Source organism: Hipposideros armiger, unplaced genomic scaffold (genome assembly GCF_001890085.2).
Source record: "Hipposideros armiger isolate ML-2016 unplaced genomic scaffold, ASM189008v1 scaffold_478, whole genome shotgun sequence".
NCBI classification, from domain to species: domain Eukaryota; kingdom Metazoa; phylum Chordata; class Mammalia; order Chiroptera; family Hipposideridae; genus Hipposideros; species Hipposideros armiger.
Window position 1 is genome coordinate 256932 of NW_017731828.1, and position 25445 is coordinate 282376.

Consider the following 25445-nt stretch of genomic DNA (forward strand, 5'->3'; position numbering starts at 1 on the left):
AGAGAGAGAGAGAGAGAGAGAGAGAGAGAGAGAGAGACTGAGGCTACTCCTACCCTGCTCCTCTCCTACCCTGCTCCTGACTCTGGGAAAGGCCTTGAGAGATGGCACATCACGGGGGTTAAAGGCAAAGGGTTTGGAAGCAGACAGACCCAGGTTCAAATTCCAGCTCTGCCACTTGAGAGCTGTAGGGCTTTGGGCAAGTTACTTTCTAAGCCTTAGTTAGTTCTCTCCTCTGTTAACGGGTAACAGTCCTAGCACCTACTTTGAAAGTAGGCGGTGGGATTAAATGAGATTCCACCAGGAAAGCATTCAGCACAGTGCACATCCTATGAAAAGCACTCAACACACGTCAAGTGAATTTAACTCTGCCAATCAATACTAGGTTTAGTAATAATACGGAACCTAATTTTAATAATAATACCACTGCTTCCTCAACACGTCTGCAGGGCTGCTTATCTGGCCTGAACGGTTTGCCAGTGTGCTAAAGCTGTAAAACACTCTCAAACACATAATTGCTGTTACCACGTCATCTGTGAAAGTTGCTTTTGAAATCGGGAGAGCTGACCCTCTTCCCTTGCCCGTGAAAGCCGGGGTGCACGAGGGCTCCGCCTCCCTGGCAGAGGTGACCGTCAGGAGCCCACCCTGCCCGGCTGCCTGCTCCTCGCTTCCCTCCCCTCCCCTCCTTTTCAGGCTCCTAACTGCCTGAGGCCCTGGTTCTGTTTGTTTACTATACACGCCTGGCATCCTGTGCTCAGAAGTTGTGAGATGCCTGGGAATGTGTTCATTTTTTTACTTAGCTAGGTTTTGGGATATGAAAAATGCTCTTTCCCTTAGGATTTGAGTTAGCTAATCTGAGCCACCACGGATGGATGTGAAATTAATTAATAAGATAATCACTGAGCTGAGTGAAGTACTCTGAGGGGTGCTGTTGTCATACACAACTAGGGGGTCCCCGCCCTAGAGCCTAGAGTTAGGGATAAAAGATACAAACCGTGGATGAAATAGGGGTTCCATGGTGACTACCACAGGGAGATCTGATGGTAAACCCTAACTGGGCAGGTCCTGGTGGGGAGACCACGCCCCAGGACTATAGCTTCTTTAGTAAAATGTTTATCTTTGCCTTAGGCAAGCCTTGCCCATTGTTCTTGTGCTTCTACTAAATTCACCTTTGAGCCAACCACCCTAGAGGGAGCATAGAATCTCATTAACCATCTTGTAATCCAATCCCTGGCTTGCTTTCTCCCACCTTCATTCATTCAACCTTCCTTACAACCTCTCCTTAATTTCAACTGCATAAAAAAAAAAAAAAGCTGCAAAACTGTCATTTTGGGGACGCATGTGCGATCTTGCTTCCTAGTAAACTGTCCTCAAAGAAAGTCGTACAAAAATTCTCTACAGGTTTGAGTGTTTCTTACATCGACAAAACCTAATCATCAACCAAATGGCAATTTAAAAGATTGCAAATGTTCAAGACAAAAAGACAAGGCCAGCTCAGGAAACGACTGACACACATTCAACAAAAGTCACCACGTGAGACTGGTTTAAGGACTAAATTGAACTACAGTGGTAAATGTTATGCAACAAAGGTAAACTGGAGGAATTTTGAAGCGGGCAGTGGACTGCCCTTAAAAGCTACATTGGGAAGGAGCAAGTGTTCAAGGCGAGGCAAGAACATGAAGAAAAGGAGGGGTGCCCCTGACCAGGACAAAGGCTGACTGGTGGGACTGGGGTGCTGAGAGGTGTGGTGGGTGAGGAACCATGGAGGAGAAGAAGATGGAACAGGTTGGAGGACGGTATCTTCAAGAGGAAACATGGAGAGCACACAGCCAGAGGTGAGGAGCTAAAGGTCTGGTGAAGGGACCACCCTGGAAACGTAAATTTGGGAGGGAGCCAGAGAACCCGAGAGCATGAGCGAGCTCTCTGAAAGAGAAGGTGAAGAAAAACAAGCGTGAAGAACTTACATTACTCTCGTTACTGGGTTCTTGCCTCAGTTTCTCTTTATGTTTCTTTGTCTGCACCTTCCAACTAGCCGGGGAGGTCTGATGGCTGAACACAGGCATTGGGCTTCTTTGTATTTCTCTTTAGTGTCTAACCCGGATTCTGCTATGGGTGTGGTATAAATACTTGTTGAATGAGAAGAAGAAAAGGAAGCAGTGAAGATCTCTCTTTTTTTTTTTCCCCCAAAGACAATTAGGACAACCGAAACAGTATGGTGTCTCAGATGAGGAGGCAATATTCAACATGCTTCACAAAGGTGGGGCTCGGACACCAGCCAGTCAGAATGGCCTTATTGTTAATCCTTTCGTGGCTGGATCTGGGTGGGAGGTCTGAGGGGGTCCCAGGAATGTGGGACACTCTGGGGCTCAGGGCAGCGATTGCTTACCAATTTGCACAGAAGCACTGCAGCATTTTGACAAGGGGCACAGATGTGCCAGTTCCAGTTCTGCAGCAACCTTGACCTGGGTCAGGCATGTCTGTACATTAGGGAGCTGGAGGACGTTGAGAACAGCCAACTGGCCACGGGAGGTAGCATGAGTAACCTGGGAGGTCTCGGCAGGTGGTCAGGGGTGGAAGTCAGGTTTCAGGGTCCTGGGGAGGAGCCTGCTGACCTGCCTTGGGGGCGGCTCTCCCAGTTGCTGTCTCCCCATCCTGAAAGCAGCACTGTCCTCTTTTCCTCCAGGGAGCCGGCAGCCTGGCCCTGGGCGACGTGTGTGCTGAACAGCAGCTTCTCTGACCCTTTTCCCCGTCTCCTTTCTGTCTGTCCCAGGCCAGGGAGCTTGGCTCCTGTGTTCAGGTGAAAGGAGAGGCTGGACTAAGAGCTTGCTCGGGCCGTCTCCACAATGCTGGGCTCTCCAAGTCCCATTGTTTTGGGAGGAATCGAGCAGCCTGACATTTTCCCACCCGTGAGAAGCATCAGTGCAGCTGGAGGGTAAACAGAGAGCACTGGCCCCTTTTTGATGTTCTGGGAGTTTGTGTGTGTCTGGTGACTGTCACAAACAGATGATGAAACGGACCAGATGTAAAGGATGACAGTCACCACAAGATGCCAGGGAGTCATACTTGGGGTTGGGTGACCACACACTTCATTCCAACTCTGAACCAATCTTACCTACAGCTGAGAGGATGAAGTAGAGAATCGCTCTGAGCCCCCTCGAGCTGGGGACACTGCCTGCAGAGCCCGAGCACCAGCCTGCTGCTGTGGGGAGGTCCTGTGCCTTTCCTGCCATCACCCTGACCACTTCTGTGGCTGAGGAACTGGTCCCACACCAGCTGCAGGGGAGGCAAGCTCTATGTCTCAGGCTGCCCGCCACTCCTGTTCAGGGACCAGATCAGAGCTCTATGGCTTCTCTCCCAACTAAGTTCTCCCGTGACTGTGTAAGGTCAGTTTTAATCCTGATTTGCTGCCCGATCCCATACAAATGCCCATGCTTGGTCATCTGGGGGGAGGCTGAGCCTATATTTCCCAGGGACGTGAGAAGCACAAATAAAATTGTGGAAGCATCCTGTTTCAATGGTTCCAATTTACCAGAAAAAAGCAGTCGGTCATTCTTTTTTCCATGGTGAGCTATGGTGGCAGGGACAGTAGTACCCACCTCCTCTGACTCATTTAGTGGGGACGAGCCATTCACACACAGCACCGGTACCCACCTGACACCGGTACCCACCTGACCCCGCTTCCTTCCTTGGGCTCAGGTCTCTACTCCAGGGGCACTAAGGAAGGCGGGGGCGCGGGGGNGAATGGGATGGAATGAAGAATGTCTGCCTAAGTCGCTGCACCTGGACGAGCAGGGAGAATGGTGGACACATCCAAATCTCACCCGTTACCAGGGTGGCCACAAGGTGCACTTGGCTTTGAAATCTATTTCAATCCAGTGAACCCACTTCTAGGAATTTATCTTACAGAAATGATGGACTGAGTGCAGGGAAGAATTTGTGGTGGTGAAAGTCAGAAACAACCAATTGCTCCTAACTAGATAATTCGTTAAACAAATGAAGTCAATCCATACAATGGAACAGTAGGCAGCTGTTAAGGAGAGGATTATGTATGTGCCGCATGGAATTATTTTCACAAAATACTGTTCAATTATGATAGCATGCTTCTGTTTTTGTAGAAAACAAACAAAAAACCAACATAATACATGCAAAAAAAAAAAAAAAAGCCCAGGAGGATTTGGTATAGATACCAAACAGCAATTACCTCCGAGGAGGGAGCCAGTGTGGGGTAAACTCTTATTGTATTCTTTTTATGTATACAACAAACATAACTTTCATAGTTTACATATAAATGAACTTGTATATATAAAAGTATGTATACAGAAGTCATCTTAAAAATTGTAAGTGTACTTCTTAAGAAAATAAAACAAGAAAACGTATTTGCTATTCTGCTTGAACTAGTCTGACAAACCCTCCCAATAAGACACGAAGCCCATGGAAGGCCTGGGCACAACGGAAGAACTGTCGGTCATGGTCACAGCTTCCTGTCCTGACCCGGCTCTCCGGCTCCATCTGCTCTCATTTCCTTCTAAAGGGGAGAATGGAAGCTCTGGGTTCCCCACTTCCCAGGGACGCTAACCTGTTTCCTCAGCCTGCTGCGAGGGTGACTCCACCCCTCCCTTCACGAAGGCCAGGGGAAAGACTGACAATGCGGTTTTCAGTAGCTCAGTCAGTTAGAAAAGGGGGTCTTGGGCTTGACCTCGCTTTCAGCTGACTGCTGGCCCAGGACAGGGTGTCAACGGGAAGCCAAAGACAAAGCGATTCTGGGCTCCAGCTGGAAAAGAGCCTAACTTCTAGGCAAACTGATAGTTGGGCTAAATTTTTGCCCAAATATCAGATAATGATTTGAACACGAGGGTAAAAGATGGTCTGACTTTGGCTTCCTGGTACATTGCTCTTTTGGACATAAAGTGTAGAGAACTGTGTTAATCACTTGCCACAGTTCCTTGCACTGTAATTAAAGGGGCAGATGTGCCTATTAATCCTGGTAAGTAGCTATGGGGTGGGGGGACTCAAAGGGAGCCTGGGGGACCTCTGGAGGCCCTCTGGTTCCGGTGAAGGAAGAAGGGTCCATGCCTGGACACAGTAGACTGTGAGTGACACAAGGTACAAGCAGGGGTCACTTTGAGTACCTTTGAGATATTCCATGGCCTTCAGGAAGCAAAAATGGAGCTGGGGTTCCAGAGACAGGGGCAAGGCTGGGAACTTTGCCCATCGTCAAAGTAGTGACTGCCTGCAAAGTATATTTGAGGGTTGCTGGGAAAGCCATTGAGCCTCAAAACATCTTCCCTATTGTCCTGTCAGAGTTGCTGCAATTCAACCCTTAGAGATTCATTCCTTTCGCTTGAGATTTTATGCATATTAAATTGCCAAGAAATTGTTCTAGCTTCTTTCCAATTTGGAAGACTTAGGTCAGAGGACAAATACATGTGAATATCAGAAGGGGAGTAGAAAGAACCCATGGGTCAGAGGCTCAGCACTCAAGAAAAATTTCAGGTGAAAAGAGAAAGGTGCAAACTTTTCAGTTTGGGCTAAGGTGCAGCACTCCATAAAATAGTATTAGACCAGACAGATGTAACTGCAGAAGCCTTGTAGTTATGCTTGTAGAGTTTCTGTTCAAAAAGTGTTACACACACACACACACACACACACACACACACACACACACACACACACACACACCTTCACAGAGATAAGGAGAGATAAGCCTCCTTATCTCTCTACCTGTTCAAGATGGCTTTAGATCTTGATATTGAAGGCCGATTAGCCGGTTGATTATGTTATGAGTAATAGGCTTCTCATTTTAAATTCTATGGGGTCCTTGCTTTGGGAACCTGAAGTTTTGTCCCCTGCTCTAATGAGCTCTCTAGGTGATTGTTAAAGCGCCACTCTCAGCCTTGGCTATACCTTAAAATCACCGGGGACCTTTAAAAAAATACTGATGTGCAGGGCTCATTCTTAGAGATTTTGACTTAATTGGTGTGGGTGGGGCCCAGGCACCAGTTGTTTCTAGGCACTTAAATGTGCATCCTGACATGCATCCCAAGTTAAACATGTTAAGAAATGTAAAGGGGGGACAGTAGGCTCTCCCTGCTACTCAGTGTTAATTGAAGGCATCTATAGTTGGCAAGAAGTGCTTTAAACTTTAGAGGACATATCAGGAATGCACTGACTTGGATGCTGCAGGTCTGTCCCGTCTGCAGAACCCAAAGGGGAGGGCTTGGCTGGGAGACTTGTGGCTGAGTCTGCAGGCCCTCTCAGCTCTCAGCTCCAACTCCTTGTTCATCTGCAACATTCCTTGTGTTGCAGCAAACAAGATTCCCACCCTCCCTGGCCGCTCTCTGAGTACATCTCTGGTTTCTTGAGTCCCACCCTTTCCCCACCCCCCCAGAAGCTGGCTTAACCTCAGGTCTGAGGGCAGGAAGACCTGGACCACCTGGGGAAGTGGACTCGCCCATCGGACCGGAATCCTCAAATGCTGTTCCCACTCTCTCTGTTTCCCTTTGGCCAGGGCTTCCAGTGTCATCTTTCCCAGCATGCCCTGCCCTACCTGGCCCCCGCTCCAGACCAGAGTCTCAGCTCACCCACCTGTGGGCCACACTATGATGGGCCTGCTTTACCCTTCAGGGTTGGGTGACCTGGGTGCTTTGTTCTCTATATCCCTCAAAGTAGGTGTCACGTCTTCCTACATTTGAGAGGCCATGGCTCCTCCATATAGGATTCCTGGGGCCCTAAGTGCACTGTGCCACAACTGCTCACAGCCTGAGCTGACACTCAGCCCCCCACAGAAATACAATATGCTCCCAGGTCATAACAGGAAGATGGTATAGGAAGACAGTCATATGGAATTTTATCTCCCCATCTTTTGTAACACAATGAACTTTTTTTTTCTTTTTATGTCCCTCTTTAGTCTTTACACAAAGATCTACATGACAAATTCCCAGTTGAATTCAATTCCAGGAAAAATTTTGTTTCGAAAATTAATTTGTATGCTTTCTGTTGTCCAAAATTCAAAACTATGCAATCCAGAGTATTTTTGTTTGTCTCTAAGCTGCCAGAAAATTTAGAGCCAAATTCGTTGTCCAAGTGTTGTAATCTGCTAAATTCAGGCCATTCAAAATATCCATTCCTTTTGCTTTGCTTTGTTTTCTCCTGCGCTTCTTTGCACTAAGTTTTAGTCTAAGTTGTCTCACCCTGTGCCCGAGCCTGTCACCAGGTTCCACCTCTTTATCTCTGGGGTCTTTGCATCCCACCTCACCACTGCTGTCATCCTGTGCTCAGTCATTCTGGCCTGGGTGCTACCAGGCCACACCCTTCTCCTGCTCCAGGGGAGAGCTCTCTAAGATGGCAAGCTGATCCCATCCCATCACTCCCGCTTTGGTGAGATCCTCCTTGCCTCTCGGGGCACCATTCAACCACGGATTCTCCCCACACTCACCTGTCCCCCTCCTTCCCTCTGGGTGACTTTGCACATGCTGTTCCCTGAGCCTGAAACAACCTTCCCCACTTTATTTTCTTAGTGAAGAGGTTTTCAGGGCTCAGCCCCAGCAGTACCTCCTCTGTGGGCCTCCCTTGAGCTGGGTGGCCCTGCTCTGGGTTCCCCTAGCATGCAGCACTCACAGGCAGGCCAGACCAGGGCTGGTTTTAATGTTTTGTTTGACTATCCAACTAGGATGGCGAGCTCCTGGAAGGAAGGGAGCTATCTTATTCTTCACTGTTCCTAAAACCTAGCACACAGGACTGTACGTCAATAAACACATGACACTGACACGGTTCAGACCTTCCGGAACAAAAGGACTGGAGGCCAGGCTCTTCACTGCCCTTCCTCAGAAACAGTCACTGTTTGTCCTTGACTTGGGGCAGAATTCTGCTCCATCCTAAGCAGCCACCCTCCAGACCTTCTAACCCACTCCGCTGGTGTGTTTCATATGTGCTAATGCAAGCAGAAAGGATTTTGTTCTTTCCTCTTATGCAGTAACCAGGGAGAGTGTAAGAGTTTAGTACCAAAATCACTCTAGAGTGTCTATGATAACCTTACCCCCCAGGACCCATTATTACCCGTGTAATTTGGGGCATTGGGGAAGTCACATCTCTTAGGCACATCTCAACGTCAGCGAGGGCCCGCCAGCTGCCCTCCCCATCAGCAGCTGGTTAGAGCGGGGTCGCTGCACTTCGCTTGCCCCCATCCGTGCTCCTGGAGGGCACAGCCCAGCTTGGCTTCCCCACAGTCCCAGGGCCAGGATTCCCCGCAGAGGTCTGGCTCGCCTCCGTGGTTTGAATCCCGTTCTCTGTGGCCCTCCTAAATATCATGACGGCCTGTGTGAAGAGACGCCCCTAGGCTCCAAACTCCATTCTTAGGGGCAAAGCGGAAGAAGAGTATTCCGTCGTCTTTACTTTCTTGCTTTCCCAAGACTGCGAATTCTGACCACAGTGAGGGACACGCACACACTCACGCCCCCTGGGACCCAGCACGGCGCACGACTTTGCTCACGTCCCGCAGGTCGGGCTGCAGCGCCTGAGTCCCCACGTCCGCACACGGGAAACCCAGTCTGCGGTCTGCAAAGAGCCACTTCCCAGCTCCGGGTTGGGGCAGCTCCAGCTGTCTCCTCCCTTCCCCCCGGCGCGTCCTCTCCACGGTCCTCGGTTCCCCAGCGCAACCCGCCCCCCACACGCCACGATCCGTGGTCCCCCAGCGCGTCCCTTCCGCGGTTCCCCCACGCATCCCCCACCTCCGTCCCTCGGCCCGGCCCTACCTCCAGGCGGGCAGCGGCTCCGCGGGATCCAAGGCGCAGCTCGGGGGCGCCCGGGCGGGCGGGGGCTGCAGGCGGCGGGGTCCCCGGGCGCCATGGCCGGCAGCCCTCCGTCCTGGTGTCTGCCGGGCCTCTCCCGGCGCCCGGAGAGCCGCGCGCGCTGCGCTTGCGTCCCCGCCGCCCCGCTGCCGCTGTGGGCGAGTGGAAGGCGGGCCCGGTCCTCTCCCCGGCGGCTCAGAGCCGGCCGCGCGCCCGCCGACCCCCACCCGCCGCTCCCCGCCCGCCGCTCCAGTGAGCTCATCTGCAGCTGGCGGGCGCCCGGCCCGTTGCCACGGCAACGCCTCTCCCAGGGCCGCGCGGACTCGAGCAGCTCCAGTAAACAGGACCTTCTGCCGGACTCTTCCCCTCGCCTTTTTTTGGGGGGTGGGGAATGGGTGGCTTAACCCTTTCTTTGCTGGAGACCACCGAGTGGCCTTCTCCGTCTCCACCAGGCCCGGGACTTCTGCGCGGGATGCGCTCAGCCCGGGGGCGCTGAGACCTTGAGAGAGATGCACGGAGGTGGGGGCGACACTCCCTGCCTTCAGTTCGCTTCAGTCATTTAACGCGTCTGTGGGGCCTGGGACACCCTAGGCACCACCTTGTCCCTTGCAGCTTGCAGTCTGGCTCGGGCACCGACAACCATGACACAGACAATGAAAGCCCAGGGGCCCTAAACGCGGGGCACAAGGACTCCCAAACCCGGCGCGGGGCCGGGGGCGGTGTCAGGAAAAGTTTCCCAGAGGAGAAAGGACTTTATAGTGCTCGCTACCCCCACTTACGTAGGACAAACAATAAAGGAGCACAGATCCATGATTTAAAACTGCCAAATGACTATATGTGAAAACGCTGTGAGCATTTCATGCTGAGGACAATGGGGGCGGGAGGGGGCTCGGAGGTTTTTGAGCAGAGTTCCCGACGAAAGGGAGACGGACCTGGCAGTGATGATTTATGGGTGTGGACGGAAAGCTCCAAGCCCATCTCTACACCGGGAGGAAAGTCATTTCTTGTCTTTAGCTCAGGGGCCCCTAGAAGGAGGAGCCTAAAGACTAGGCGAGTGGAAAAAGGGGAAGAGAGAGGCTTAGCCTACTAATCCACAAAAGGGGTGTGCAGGAGAGAGGGAGAAAAAGAGAACGTATTGCAGAACGTGACGAATATTAGATACTGCCTAGGCAGTCCCTACAGACTGGGGTCCTGAGATCTGAAGGACTTACTCAGATATCAAAGTCACAGGAAAAAAAGCTCTGTCTCCTTAGCAGAGGGTTTTGCTCCTTCTATCAGATCTCTGGAGCTTGTCTAGGGCTCGTTAAAGCTCCTTAAACTCCTCCATTGCCATACCCACTTCAACTAAACTCGGTCAACTTTTAGAACACAAAGCTGCAGGGTGTAAGCATTTACTTCACAAGTGTAAGCATTTCAATTATTGTCTTGTTTGCTGATGCATCATTCAATAAGATTTCACTTTCTACAAAAAGACCAGAGACTTGGCTTCTTGAGGGTTAATTACTCCCAGGGTCCTGGGGTGTCAGGAGGCAAACTGACAAAGTGGAAAAAGTGCCAGATGGAGAACAACTGAGCTGAGAGCCCGGCTGGCTGCCTCCCCCAACCGATGCACTCAACGGGCCAGTTGCCTGCGATTTTGTGGCTTCCAAATTGCTAGTCACAGCTCAGGTAGGCAGGCCAGAGAGGAGGCTGGGGAGCCCCTGAGTGACAACTCCCTGGTGGCAGGCTGCCGCTCCTTCATCTTTGAGTTCTGGACACTAGCTTGTTTTAGAAAAATATTCTTGCTTAAGTTCATCAGGTCAGACTCTGGTGAGCCACGCAGGTGCCTGTGCTTTGCGAGTTTCCACCCCTGCCTGCCTGTGCCCGGCCCCCAGCCCAGCACTCCTCAGGGCTGGCTGCTCCATCCGGGATGGTGCAGTGGCTCTGGGGCCCCGGCAGGGGGCCCACACATGGCTTCCTTCCCTCCTTCCCTATGTGGCCCTGCTCCTGCTGACGCAACCCCTGGTCCTTCCCAAGCCCTGGTTCCCCACCTCCAAGGTGGGGGCTCTGCACTGGAACCTGGGAGACCCTCCTGGTGGTCCCCTCTTCTCCCAGCTCCTGACGCTCTGCCCTCCCTGTCTGTCCTCAACTTCTCTCCACGGTGGCAAGTGAGAGCCAGGGTAGGAGGTAGCACCTGGTCTCAAGTCAGGAAAGATTGCCTGTGGGAGGAGGGGGAAAGAGTTGATTTTTAAAAATCTTAAAAAAAAATTTTTTTTTATTGGGGAATTGGGGACCAGCCAAGTTGTTGTTCTTGTCTTTGTTATGGAGGGCACCAGTCGCCATCTGGCTGCCCATCAGCAGCTTGTGGCCTCTAAGCTCAAGGAGCTGTGTTCAATCTTAGTTGTGGGTGGGCGTATAGCCACCATCGCACAGGCAATGTTGTTGTTGTGCCAGCTGAGCCATCCTGCCACCTGTTGGCAGCTCAGCAACAGCTCAGCTCGGACGCAGCATCACTGGCCCATTTGGGAATCAAACCAGCGGCCCTGTTGCTCAGAGCTCGTACTCTTAAGCCAACTCTTAATCAAATGAGCCGCTGGGCCGGCCCGATTTTTGTTGATCTGAAACCCTGCCCTTTCCACCTAGCACAGCCATGGAGATCTGCAGAGCATCTCTTACCACCCATCCCTTCTTCCTTCCGCTTCCTGTTGAGGAGCATGGGCTCTGGGTCGGACGGCCGAATCCGGCTCTGGAACAGGTTGCTTCTGCTCTAACCCTCGGTGTCTTCATCTGTAAGGTAGAAATAGCAAACGTTATACACCTGGACCTCATCCTGTTGTGGGGTTTGAAGCAGATCCAATAGAGGGTGTTGTCCTGGGCCTGGCCGTGGGGGGCGCTCTTGGTCAACGTGTTTGCTACTTATTTTCCTAATCTCTGACGGCACAAGGGTGCTCAGGGTTCAAGAGGGGGAAGGCGGCCGTTTTCTTCTCCCCCATCGGAGCTGAGCGTCCCCCTCCTGCACCCCCTCTAGGTCCAGGGCCTGGCCAGCAGCACTGAGCCCGCTTCATCTCAGCTACCAGCCAAGTGAAACTGACCAAGCGATGGGAGAGGCCTCGCCTGGTTAGGACAGGGCGAGAGCCTGAGAAGGAGACTGAACACCTCTCCCAAAATTACTTAATTTCCACTTAAATGCCTCTTGGATGCTAACCGTTTACTGAGCATCTTTTCATTTCCAGGCACTTGACATATGTCAGGTCATGTAATCCTCCCCACACGCCTGAGCGATCAAATAGTAAGCCTACCATTGTATGGGTGGGAGAACCGAGTTCCAGGAGGTTATGCACCTTATTGGAGGTCACACCGACCCAGGCCTGGCTGGCTCCCGCCACGCTCTTTTTGTTAATGCCAGGTTGCCTGAGAGCAGTGGCTCTGCCCGGGGCCAACCACGGGCTCTGGAGGAGGTTTCTGGATGGGCAATCAATCTATGTCCTGGTTACGCGCGCCCCACTCTGGAAGGCACAGGCAGTGCAGTTCCTTGTGGCATGTCTGACCCCCACTCCCTGGAGATCAGGTACCCATGTTTGGGTGACTGTTATCCGTTCCTTCTCAGCCCCTTGACAGCAACCCGCTTCAATCTCATTGCCACCTGCCTGCCAGTGCATAGCGGAAAGGTATAGACACAGTAGATGATGAATGAGGGGTTGGGTTGTGTTATTATTATTATTATTATTATTATTATTATTATTATTATTATTTTATCTAGAATGCTGGCATGGAGGGCAGAATCATTTATCAATGCTTAGGCCCATGATATTCCGATGAGGCAGAGCAAGGGAAAAGTCCCCTTGACCTGCCCTTGGCGAAGACCCTCCTCATCTTCTGACCGGCCCGACTGTGGGCATGAGCCCGCGGAGTCACTGGGGCCAGCAGCAGGGCTCCCCTTCAGTCTTCCATGGGCATCTTACTCCTTCCCTCCTCAGGAGGCCGGCTTCCTCCCGCCACTCTTACTCCACCGCTAGTCCCATCCTTGGCCTTCTCCCTGCCTAGAAAGGCTGGACTGAATTCCTGCCCCTCCCACCACAACCCGCAGCTGGCTCCCTCTGAGGAAACAAAACCAAGCCAAGCATCCCACACAAACCTCAAACCCAGCCTTGGTTTGCTCCTGGTCCCAATCAAAAGTCATCCAGGAGGTGTGGGATGGAAGAGGAAGGGAGAGGGAAACACAGGCCACCCAAGGGAAGGGGAGCGGGGCCCAGACTGGGCTCCAGGGCCCTTCATCCGCCCCTGGCTTTCAAGGCCTGTCTGTGGCTGCCATCACTTTGTCCCCTCTTCCCCAATCTTGGGGTGTTCTCCCGCCTTCTCCTCCTGTGCTGGGGCTGGGACCTGGGCAGCTGTGGGGGCCTACTAGGAGGTGCTGTGGAGTCAGTGTCATTTATCACCACAGACCTCTGACATTTATCAGGGAACCTCAAAGGATCGCCAAATTGGCAAATACCACAGTAACATAATTTTTTGCCTAAGAACCATCTGTTTCACTTCTATGCCCCTACCTTACTTTGGAGGGTCTTTTTTTTGTGTTTTTTTTTTCCACAAAGAATTCAAGCATTCCTAATTTTACAAGGATTGGGGTGTTTATGACAAACGCAGAGACAAAGTCATGGACTTTCTGCAGCATTCAAGTGTGAGGGCTGCAATGCCGAATACCCCGCGATGCTTACATTCCTTTCGGGAGACCCAGTTGACCATTCAGGCAGGGAACGAGACTGTGGTGATTCCGATTCTTTTTCTGAGGCACACATTTCTATGTCTAAGCAGCTCTAGCCCTTCCTGCTCACAGTGATTCCGGAACAAAACAGGGCAGCTCTGACCATGCTGAGGACGCCAGGCTCCCTCCCACCCCTTGCTTCTTGGAGAGTTCCCTGCCAATCTCCCGGCCAACTAGACAATCTCCTCAGACCTGAGCAGGGAGGCAAGAATCCTCTTCAACATTTTCATCACACTAACTTAGGAGCTGGGCGCTGCACCAGTGCACCAGTGAGTGGACGTAAAGCCTGCGGGCTCATCCTCCTGCAGACATCCACCCAGATCCTGATCTCAGCCTTTGACCTCCAATGGGCTGTAAATCTCTGCCCTGCCTCTCAGAGGCCACACCTTGCTTGGGGGGAAAAAAAGCAGAATCTAACCTTCCCCATAGGGACCCTAATGCGGGGGGTGGGGGTGGGGGGCTGGGATGGGGTCCAGGAGTCTGCAGTTTCACAAGCGCCCCAGGCGTTTTCTTGGAGGTGGCTCACGTCCCCACTGGTGACACACTGGTGTGGAGCCTGTTCAAGGGGGGACGAAAAAGGGGGAGGCCACGGCTGGCAGGTGTGTGCAGGGGTTTCCCTTCCCTGATATTCTGCTCTGAAGAAACTGAGTGTGGGATGGTGGGGGTGCTGAGAGGGTCTGAGCTGCACCCAGTGGTTCACACCTAGGGGTAACTTTGCTCCCCAGGAAGCATTTGGCAATGTTAGAAGATAAGTTTTAAAGTCACAATTGGGAAAGGGGGGGTGTTTCTGGCATCCCGTGGGTAGAGGCCAGAGATGCTGCTAAACATTCTACAGTGCACAGGACAGCTTTCCCTCCCCGTCGCATGTCCCCCCCCCCCCCAACACACACACAGAGCAAAGAATTATTCTGCTCCAAATATCAAGTGTGCAGAGGTTGAGGGCCCCAGAACCAGCCAATTCCATATGTCCATCCCCTTCCCCAGGGTCTTGAACAAGTACTTGCCCTGCATAGCATCTGCTATGTAACAAGGTTACATAAGAGATGCTAAACTCACTTTCATTTGGATCATGTGATAAGAGAAGCACAGCCAGGTGGGCCTTTGCACCCCCACCCCCCACCCCCAATTCCTTCTCAGCTGGGGCTGGAAATCCAGAGGAAGCTTTGGTCACACGTCACAAGCAAATGGTGCCACCTAGTGATGCTCGAGTTAACAACACCAGCAGGAACAGCTCCAAGAATGGGAAACTATTTATAATTAGCTGTAATTAGCTGGCTTCTGTTGTGGAGAAGATTCTACGGAGAAAAACCAAAGACCACCCAAATGAGAACAAATATAGGCTAGTTATTCAGAGCTTTCTATAGCAAGGGTGCCACAAAGGCCTTAAGTCGGAACTTCCATAACGCAGCCCCCAAATTTGTGAAAATAGGTCTGTCATCTGATGTAGCAAGAGAAACAACTTTTATCTAGATAACATAAATAACAATATTTGCTACCATTTATCGTGGTGCTAAGCACGGGACACAGATTCTGGTTTACTGCTTTCAACGGCTTTGAGAGGCAGGTACAATTCTTACCTCCATTTGACAAGTGAGGCATGGAGGCTCTAGGAGAGGTTAACTTGTCCCCAAGGTTACACAGGTTAAACAGAGCTGGGAATAGAAGCCAGGCTTACTTAGCTCAAGAATTTTGCTCTTAACTACTGTTAAAGATATTGCCAGAATCATAAATGTAAGTCTAGAGGGTTTATGCAGCTTTAGTCGGACTCCCTTCCCCAATTAGCTTAAGGAGAAACAGAGGCCCAGAGAGACTTGCCTGAGGTCACGTTGTTCCCTCCTGATTAGCGGGCAAGGGCCCAGGGCCTCTGGTTTCAAATTAAGTCCTGAATAAGCCTTTTGGTGAATCAGAGGTATACAACATTATTTCACACACCTTTGGGACGAAGTGGGTAAATAAATCAGGGAAAAGTTGGGAAGGGGATATTAATGGCTGGCCATATTTGAAACCAGTGGTGGCAGGGATGACATCTGTCTTGGGAACTGCAAAGAGGTCTGCAGCATCTTGTGGAAACGGGAAATGGATTATTAGTTAACAGTGCAGGAGTAGCCAAAGGTCACTCCCCATTCCTGCCTGTATCAGCAGCCCAGGTCCCCACATTTTCAGGTACTTCTTAGGGCTGTGGATTTGCAGTCACACTTACAGCAGCGGGAACCATATGGGGGCCTGGGCTGTGTCCCCGTTTTTCTCTCCCCGGGGCTTCTTCCACTTGCAAGGCCCATAGACCACCCCTGGGAAGCCTCTCACCCACATGCAGATAAAGGGTTGTATGTGGAGAGGTGACGGTGGTATGTACCCCGGGTGGGCAGGCACAGCAGAGGACCACTGGGCCTGCCCTGCACGTGTTGGCTTATTTCCAAGCTCTGTTTCTCTCCTTCTTGCTCTCCAGAGCCATCTGACCTTCTTTTGGTTCTTCAAGGTTAAACCAAACAAACAACCACATCCCCCAGCCCGCCCCCCAGAAAAACCAAAAACCTTACACCAAACTGTTTCCTGTTTTAAGGCTTTATTCTTTGTGTCTGAGCACCCTCCCACCTCCAATGCCTCTCTTCCTCTCCAAAGAAGCCACATCCTATTGGTTCTCCTGACTCATTTCTTTTGTGGCTCTTGCCACACTTTGAGATTGCACTTTATGTGTTCCCCTCTATGGTCTCCGTCATAAGTGGTCAGCCTGTAAGGGCGGGAGCGGTGTTTCCAAGCTTCCAGCGCCCAGCACGGTATACATATTAGATTCAGCTTAAGGAATACTTACAGGGCTCAGTAAGTATCAGCTGAGTGAATGCACAAGGCCTTTAAGGAGCCACTCCCCAAGGTCCGAACACTTCCCCAAATCGTTGCAGCCTGAGACTCGGGAGGGCGTCCGAGGACAACCTCACCTCCTCAACCCCCACTCCAACCCTCCATCCCACTGAACTGAAAACCCGAGCTGTGTTCAGAACCGGCTTGCATTCGCGGCGCATTTAAGCGTTTCTATGCTTCCGCGCTCTTTGTAAGGAAAGCTACAAAGATGTCAGTGGAGAGACACGCATATGGGGAAGGGAGAAAGGCACGTTTGCGTTTTGCGTTAACTCTGTATCTGGGACCCAGGGCCCGACTGCCAGGTGAGCCTCAGCGGGTGCCCGCGCCGCGTCCGCTTTAAGGGGTTGTCTCAGAGCTGGCGGGCGGGGCGCTCCCGGAAGACTCCAGCCTCGCGGCCTCTGCGCCCGGTCCTCGGCCCTCCGTAGGCCCCTCCCCGCTCTCGGTACCCCGATCGCAGGCCCTCCGCAACCCCTCTCCGCTCTCGGCGCCCGGATCCGCGGCCCTCCGCTCCCCTCCCCCGCCCTAGGCGCCTCGGTCCTTGGCATCACCCCCGCCCCTTCCCCGACCCTACTCCCAACCCCGCCTAGTTCCTGGGCGCCCCTGCCCTCCGCGGTGCCGGAACACAACGGCGACCCCGCGCCAGCCCTGGCGCGCGCGGTGACCCTGCGGCCGCCCGGCTCTGTCTCCGCCCGCGGGGCCACCTTGCGCAGGTCGCGTCCCCGTTCTGGGCCTGACTTCGCGTCTAGCCTGGCCCCTCCCGTTCTCACAGTGGGTTCAGTTCTGAAAGCCCCCGTACGCGCAGCCCGTCCCGGGCGTAGGCTGCTAGGACACCTCGGGCCTTAGGCCAAGGCCAGGTACCCACAGAGAGTGGGGCGTGAGGCCGGGAGGGACGGATGGGCTGGCCCCTCCTGCGGCCAAAGGGGGGCAGGGCTGTGCGGCCTAGGGGTTGGTGCAGCCCTGCGAGGGCAGGACTAGGCGCAGGACCGGGCTTGGACTGCACGTGAGCTTCGTGGGAACCGGCGGCTGCCCCACTTTGAAGTGGAATACTCAGCTGTGGCCTTGGACTCATGTTGGCCTTGCCAAAGAGTGAACCTAGGTAGGTGCCCTTTCAGGGTAGGCAGCATAGGCTGTGGACCTCTGGGAGAGGATGGTGACCCCCTGGCGCTTCTCTGTCAGGGTCTGCTTGTCGCACCTACGCGGTTTTGAGCTCAGAAAGAAACTCAGCCTTCTAAGACCCTCTGGATGCCCTCACAATGCCAGACTCTGTTGGCTTCTGCTTGGCACTTTGCCCAAACTCATCTCTGTCTATGGGGACATTGGAAAGGGGGCCCCTGACAGCCTGTGTCAGCAAAGGGCCAGCTGGAGTGACCTGGCTGAAAATGGGACCCTGGACAGAGTCTCCCAAGACGGGAGGCTAGGCTGTCTCCTGTACCTCCGGATTTGGCTCCGGGCTGGGGCTCTCTTGGTGAAATTCGTCCCCCTCCTTCTACTCTACCCCTTCACCTACCTGGCTCCCAGTGTCTCTAGCCTCTGGCTCCACCTGCTGCTGAAAGCCACTGAGACCTCAGGACCAACATACATCAAACTGGGCCAGTGGGCCAGCACCCGGCGAGATCTCTTCTCAGAGGCTTTCTGTGCCCAGTTCTCTAAGCTGCACGTCCAGGTGACCCCACACCCTTGGACTCACACTGAGCACATCCTGCAGGAGGCATTTGGGGAGGACTGGGGGAGAGTCCTCTGCTTTGAGAAGCAGGAACCTGTGGGGTCAGGCTGCGTGGCCCAGGTGTACAAAGCACGTGCCAATCCTGCCTTCCTGGACAATGACAGCATCCAGAGACTCGCCAAGGCCTCCAATCTGCAGCCTTCTTCAGAAGCTGGGGCAACTGGGGGGCTGAGAGAGCTCTCTGGTCACCTGGAGAAGGGGCGGAGGCCTCAAGGAAGCCTTGCTGACCAGGCATTTCTAGAAAGGCTGCTCCTCCCGACAGCTGACCTGCTTGGATCTAACGCAACGGCGTCTCAGGCTCTAGCACCTGCCCACCTACCTGAACCAGATCACCTGGTCCCTGTGGCAGTGAAAGTAAGTGCTCTGATGTCTTCAGCGGCCCTTCCTATCTCTAAAATCTCACCAAACGGCATGGAGCTGTCCCAGATCAGGAAGCCCCCTTGCAAATCACCCCACATTGCCTTCCATTGCTTTGTATTAGCTTGACCACTGTCTGAGCGCCTGTGATGTGCAAGCTGTTTTATTTCTTGGCTTGAGGGAGTGGTGGTGTGAACTGTCTGATAAAGGAAAATGAAGAGAGTTTGGAGTTTGCCCGGGATGGCAGCGTTCATTTTTACCGAAGTGGCTTCCTTCTCTCTTCATTTTCAGTCGCTCCGGCCTGGGCTCCATCAATTCTCATCTCCACACTTTCCCCTCCCCATTCAGCACAACCCAGGGGAACTGGCAGACACAGACAGCAGGTACCCCCGATGCTCTCTTTTACCCCCTTGGAAAAACCCTCCCAGGGGTGCCTCGCTTCACACCTACTGAATCATACTTTCCAAGGAGGAGACAGGGGCCTGGCTTTTTATAAATGCTGCAAGTGGTTCTCGTGGTCAGGCATTTTTTGAGCAACACCAGACCAAAAATATCCTGAAAGCGCCCTGTCCCCCACCTCCCCGGTGGAGGATGCCAGCATTGTACCAGTTGTGTCTGATGCATTATTTAATCTTTAGTAGATGCCTTCGAGGTAGGCATTCGTTTTGCCTATATGTATTTACTGATGCCCCACTGTGTTCCTAAAAGGACGTGAGGTGGAGGTATGGGCTGTCATACCTCCATGTTTTGAATGATGGGACAGGGGCTGAGGGGCTGAGTAGCTTGCCCAGTTTCATGCTGGGAGTGAGCTGCAGGACTGGGATTTGCTGTGAGAGCTCTTCCCATCCTGGTCCCACCGCAGTGCATCCCTGCTGCGGTTCTCTGACTCTGGGGTCTTATCTACCGGGCTGTGACAACCTGATGGGAGTGGCCCCGTGTGCTCAGGAAAATGCAGATTCCCAGCCCCAGCCCCCCAGTAGGTGGTTCAGGAACCCACATTTCACCAAGCACCCCACAGTGACTTTTACAGTCTTTGGGAGCCACTGATCTAAACAATGTATTTTGGGGGAAAAAGCCCTTTATTCTTCCCAGGAAGGCTAACGAAGCGTGATGCTGAGGAGCTGCCCCCAGCATTCCCTCAGGGAAGCCACCTGGGAGAGAGGGCGGCTGCAGAGTCCCAGGTGTTGGGACCACTTCCCCTTTGCTCCGATGAGAAGCCGGCCTGGCTCTCCTTTGATGGGGGGGTCCCCGCCCTGGCTGGGTGAATGTGCCCTCTTGGTCCCTCCTCTGTCTCACTGTCCCTCTCTCTGGCAGGTTCTGCACCCTGGCCTGCTCTCTCAGGTGCAGATGGACCTGCTGCTGATGAAGGTGGGCAGCCAAGCCCTTGCACTTCTGCCAGGAATCAAGTGGCTTAGCTTTCCTGAGATTGTGGAGGAATTTGAGAAGCTCATGGTCCAGCAGGTGAATTCTCCTTCCCTCAGTTGTAAATAGCATCTAATATATAGTTCTTCCCATTAGCAGCTGTTTAGTACATGCTGAATTAATGAGCGAATTCCCAGTCAGTCATGGCTAGTATGGTGTATTAGTCAGGGTAAGTAGCACTAGCTGATAGAACAAAGAAACCCACATCTCAGTGGCTTAATGCAACGGGTTATTGGTTATAGCAAAGTGCCATGCAGGTGACCTGAAGGAGAGAGAGGGAGCTCTACTCCATAGTTATTCAGGGACCCAGTTTCCTCCCGAGTTTGGCACGGCCATCTTCAAGATGTGTCATCTAGGGTTAGTGTGGAATGGGGACAGAGACCAAGGAGGGTTATGTCAGAGAACTTGTGGCCAAGTCTGCAAGTGATGAGCATCACCTCTTCCTAGTCTACAGGCCAGCTTTAACTACACGGACCTAATGTAAGTAACCACAAGGGTGCTTGGGAAATAAAGTCTCCCTTAGTGTCTGGGAGGAAAGTGAGATCATTCCAATGGAACATACAGTTGTCTGCGCCACTACCAACGGCTGAACTCAAGGGTGATCAGAATAATTAGAGAAGTCACACACTGTGCCTTTGTTTTGCTTTGTTTCCAGGGCTTTTAAGTACCCAAGGACGTCCTCCCCGTTCAGGACCCTGGGGACACTTGTTTAAGTAGCCAGACTTGGTGAACACACTTAGGGGGCAGTCCTGGCTCCCCCTTGGAGAGTGCAGAAATTGGCAGTCTTTCAGAAGCAGTGTGCTGCATCCTCGGATATAAGGTTTTAAGTCCCAGGGATGTGTTTACTGTCTAGAAAGCTTTGCTTTATGCTATGGAGTAGTGTAGCTTTGATAAAAGAAAATTAAAACAGAGAAAATAGCTTCTATTCCAATAGCCTTCTCTGCATTAATGGCTCTGTTAGTTTTCCCACCCATCTGAGCTTCAGTACCCCTTCCAGAAGTCTGAGAGACATCTTGGGGCTCCATCACATTAAACTCACATCTCTATATCTCACCCCATTTTGCCTCAAAAAAATCGGCTCTTCCTACTAACTGCATCTCTCAGTAGTCCTATCGCATTCCCAGAGTATGGATGTATATGTGGGAGTCTGTTAGAAGCTGATGAGTTAAGAAAACAAGTGAGATTTTCCTGCCCATGAGGAATATAGAGTAGGCAGGGGATGTTGACCTATAAACACTTACAAATAGAGTGTGATCAGGATTATAGTAGGAGTGTCTACAGGTTCAGCTGGGTTCCGCTGGGGCTCAAGAGAGGAAGTGGTCATTCCATCCTGAGGGTCAAGGCTCCCTAGGCTCAAGTTGGGTCTTGAAAGGTGAGTGGTGTTTACAGTTGGATCAAATGGTGGAAGAACATTCCAAGCAGAGGGAATATGGAAGGCAAAGGAGGGGGTAGACCAGGCAGGCTGGGCTGTTCAGAACCATTCAGATTGGGTGAAGCTAGAGTTTTGGGGGGCAGAGGAAGTGGGAGGCACAAGAGGTGGACCTGAAGAAAGAAGTAGGGGCCAAAACATGGCCCGCCTTGGAAGTTGTCCTAAAGTATTCAGGCTTCATCTGCAGGTAGCAGGGGACAGCAGCAGAGGGATTGGAGAGAGGGAAGGTGGGGTTCAGGGAGTCCAACTCAGATGCCTGTGTTAGGGGTTAGGCGACTGGTTGCGAATCCCCTGGGGAGCAGCAGTGAGGTGGAGAAAGGGAACAGATCTGAGAGTGGTTAGGGCTGCAGAGTTGATGGCACTGAGCTCGGATGGCTGTGGAGGGAAGGAGGGAAGGCGTAATCTGCAGGGACTCTCAAGTGACTGGGGGTATGGGGTGTGTGAGTATGTGTGAAAGTAAATTCTGTTGAGACATCAAGTTCAAGGGTCTCTGGGCTTCCCCAGGGCAATGTCCAGATGTACTTGAATATAAATCTAGGGATTGGTAGAGTGAGTCTGGACTGCAGGTCAAGGTTCTGTCATCAGGAGGTGCCAGCTGAGGACATGAAGGGCTGGAGAGGGAGAGCAAAAGGCGGGGAAGGTCAGGAGCTGGGAGAGCACTCAGGAGGAATGGCCAGGAAACCAAGCCCACACAGAGCAGTTGAGAGGCCGGGGGAGACCCAGACAGTCAAGAGCAGGTGCCAAGGAAAGAGTGGGTCAGGAAGAACCAGGTGTCAGTGACCCCAGTACTGGGGACCCAGAGTTAATGAGGATTATGACGGGACAAGGCCTTTGAGTCTGGCAAGTGAGAGGCGTGGTGAGTTTGGGGACAGCAGTATCAGGGTAGTGGGCTGGAGGGTAGAGTCAGCCCTGCAATGGAAGCAGGCCTTACTGGAGGGGACGGGCTGGAGGGCAGGCCAGTGAGGGCAGTGGGCCCAGAGAGGCCCCACAGCGAAGCCCCTGGGAGATGGGGAAGAGGTCCGCCAGCTGGTGTGGCGGGGTGGGCAGAGAAGGAAGGGTGGGAGGCGCCGAGGCCCAAGTGCTGCTGAAGCGTCAGGAGGAGGCTCAGGACTTGTGGGGAGGCCTTTGGTCACAGCGTGCCTCCTCCTGTGTCACCTGGGGGGCTGTACGGGAGAGGCAGGAGGGGAGGCAGGCAACCCTTGTGACTTGCTAGCTCTGGCAGCTCAGATAGTGCCGTCCCTGTGCCCCGACTACCCCCACCTCTTTTCTCTCCATTTCCCCGTAGATCGACCTGCGCTGCGAAGCCCGGAATCTGGAACACTTCCAGTGCAACTTCCTGAACGTGAATTCTGTCAAATTTCCCACCCCTCTGCATCCCTTTGTCACCAGGGATGTTCTGGTGGAAACATATGAAGTAAGAGTCAGAACTTACCTGTGTGCGTTCGCTAACAGCGGGGCCGTGTCTGCTTCACATGAAAGCTTTCATCTGAAAAGACAAAAGGCGACAGAGCACGTGATTTCACGGGAGAGGAGTTTGGGTATGACACCGGGGTGGGCAGTAGCACCGTGAGGTGGCCGAGAGCCTGGGTGTGGCCTCAGACTTTCTGGATTTGAAAACCTGCTCTGCCTTTTTATTTGCTGGGTGACTTCAGTTTCCTCATATGTGACAGCGGGGCAACCATTGCTGCCTCACAGGGCTGTCCCACGAGTCGGTGACGCATGGAGTGCAAAGTGCCCTCAGCTAGAGTTTGCACAGAGAAAGTGCCCAACAAGTGTCTGTGTCATGTGATGGGCCTTAGCTGTCGCCTGGTCCAGCCTCCTTTGTAAACATGGTAATATGAGACCCAGGGACTTGACGCTGTGTCCTAAATTTGCCAGCTGCGTGATCTTGAGCAAGTTACTTAAACTCTCTGGGCTTTGGTTCTTTTATTTGTTCATGAGGGATAGATAGCAAGATCTCAATGGGCTGCTCTGACAAATAACCTACATGAAAGGCTTATTCCCTAGCTCCCCTTTCTTCTCTCTTCCCCGTTTTTTCTTTTTCCATTTTTCTGCTCAAGGTCACAGAGCTCATTCTTGTCCCTGTTGGCTGATTCTTGACCAGAAACTAGCTCTCCAGGGTCTGCTCCTGTCTCTCCCCATGACATTACAACATCCTTACCTGTGGGTGGCAGAGCCAGTGGGTTTCCTCTCTAATAAACCCCATGGGACTTGTTTTCCTTTGAGAAGTGTTATGGAAGGGAAATGTAAATAGGTTAAAATCAACCTGCGGGTGACACTCTCAGGGACTCTATGAAAGGAACAACTCTGGGTTACTTCCCAATCGATGGGAGGGCAACACAGGTGTGTTCTGTGGGGTGAGGAGCTGGGCTCGCGGCGGCATAAAGCTATCCCTCCTTCATCTTCCTTGAAGGAGAGCGTGCCCGTGTCCAGTTACCAGCAGGCAGGGATTCCCGCTGACTTGAAGAGGAAGATTGCGCGCCTGGGGATCAACATGCTCCTGAAGATGGTGAGCTAGTGGGCTGGGAGGGGGTGCTGAGGCCCAGCATGTGGCCGACCGCAGTGGGGAGAGGGCGGGGACACTGCTCGGCTATGGAGGGTGGGGGGGGGCAAGCCTGGGGTCCGCTCTAGAAACAGCTGAGCCTGCTGAGATGCCCGTTCATTCCACAGCTTTCTGTCAGCTCTTGCTCAGTGGTTTGCATTCTGTCACCCTGCAAAGTGCTATGGGAAGGGTGGGGACAAGACCCAGGCCCTGCCCAGGTTGCTTACAGTTAGGGCAACCAACCAAAGACATCATGTGTTAAATGCTACTTAATTCACTCATTCAAGTATTTATTGAGCGTTTGCCAGGCAGAGCTGGATTTAGAGTAGTGAGCAAAACTGACATGATTGCAATGTTCGTGGAGCTACCGTTGTATGGGAAGACAGTCCTCGGATAAGTGACATATAGGGTAAGTACAGGTACCAAAGGGTCATTTAGGAGGGGCCTGTCCTCGCCCTGGGATTTACTCAGGAAGTGGCTCCATCAGCTGGAATGTGAAGGGAGTCTAGGTGTCACCAGTGAGAAGAGGAGGACGGCCTGACAATGATTAAATGAGTTGAGACTCGTAAAAGGACATAGTGAGCCCTAAGCAATGTCAGCTCTCATCATCATTGGGAGGACTAGTGTCAGCCTGGCATTGCTAGCAGCTCATGTGTAGGAGCAAAGATAGATGCTGAGATTGCCTAAGGTCTGAGGTCTTCCTGTGGCCGGCACAGAAGAGAACGGTTGAGGGATGGATGACAGGGTCTAGGCTGGTTAGGCAGGACAAGTGGCCAGGTCTGGAGGGTGCAGCATCGGGGTAAAAAAGAACCAGGTTTGTGGTCAGGGAGCAGCAGGAAACTACCGATGTGACCAAGGTGGGGTCATGGGGCCGAGGTCGTGGCAGACGTGAAGCTGGGGTGAGAACAGGCGGTCAGAGCAGGATGGAGGCGTGGTGCAAGCTGTCAGCATGGGAGGCTGTTTGCGCCCCTGTGGAGAGGGCTCAGCGCGAGGCAGGGCTGAGTGGCCCTGACTCCACCTGCAGCCCCAGGGTCCGTGGGTGTGGAGAGTCAGCAGCCCCCACCCCAGGGGCTCCTGGAGAAGTGGGGCTGTCGTGGGAGAGCCGGGTTTCCACTGTCACTGCAGTGGAAGCTCAGTGGACAGAGGACTTCGTCCCCAGTAACAGGGATGCCCTGAAAGGCACTGTGGGCTGAGGAGTGGGGCGCAGTGTGGAGTAGCCAGGGGAGAAGCAGCATTAAGCAGCACCTGGGTGTGGAAGGTCATGGTCGGCTTCCAGTTCCTGGGATCAAGGATGGGGGTGGAGCCCCAGGGGGATGAGCTGACGGCCAGGTGCCAGGTGGTCAGGGCTCAGGGTCAGGAGTATTCCAGCTTCCCCAGGTCCCAGGATTTTCACCATGGTAGCAGCCTCCCTTATGTCCAGCAAGGCCAGGATCTGCACTGGCTCAGTGGCCTGATCCAGGGGGAGTCCCCTGACAGCCACTCCAGGGCAGCTGCTGTGTACCTCAGCACCTCTGCACTACTGCACCTCAGCACCTCTGCACCTCAGCACCACTGCACCTCTGTAACACTGCACATCAGCACCACTGCACCTC

At 52.9% G+C, this 25445-nt stretch overlaps 2 protein-coding genes across 4 annotated transcripts in view; one reads left to right on the plus strand and one right to left on the minus strand.

Annotated features, from left to right (window-relative positions):
• DENND2A (DENN domain containing 2A) overlaps positions 1-25445 on the minus strand; it is a 112391-nt gene that overhangs the window by 73837 nt on the left and 13109 nt on the right. The window contains exons 3-4 of one of the 3 annotated variants that reach the window (XM_019666777.1): positions 22744-22797; positions 11439-11549 (exon numbers count right to left, since the gene is read on the minus strand). The gene's annotated coding sequence lies outside the window, so the exon portion shown is untranslated. Of the gene's footprint in view, positions 1-8747; positions 9010-11438; positions 11550-22743; positions 22798-25445 lie in introns of those variants that run through there. The other 2 variants (XM_019666778.1, XM_019666776.1) reach the window with 2 other exon arrangements.
• Positions 16133-25445, plus strand: part of ADCK2 (aarF domain containing kinase 2) — an 18201-nt gene continuing 8888 nt past the window's right edge. The window contains exons 1-4 of the mRNA XM_019666779.1: positions 16133-18457; positions 19775-19921; positions 22597-22725; positions 23725-23820. Coding sequence (XP_019522324.1) covers positions 17528-18457; positions 19775-19921; positions 22597-22725; positions 23725-23820 — 1302 coding nt within the window. The 5' untranslated portion in view covers positions 16133-17527. The remainder of the gene's footprint in view (positions 18458-19774; positions 19922-22596; positions 22726-23724; positions 23821-25445) is intronic.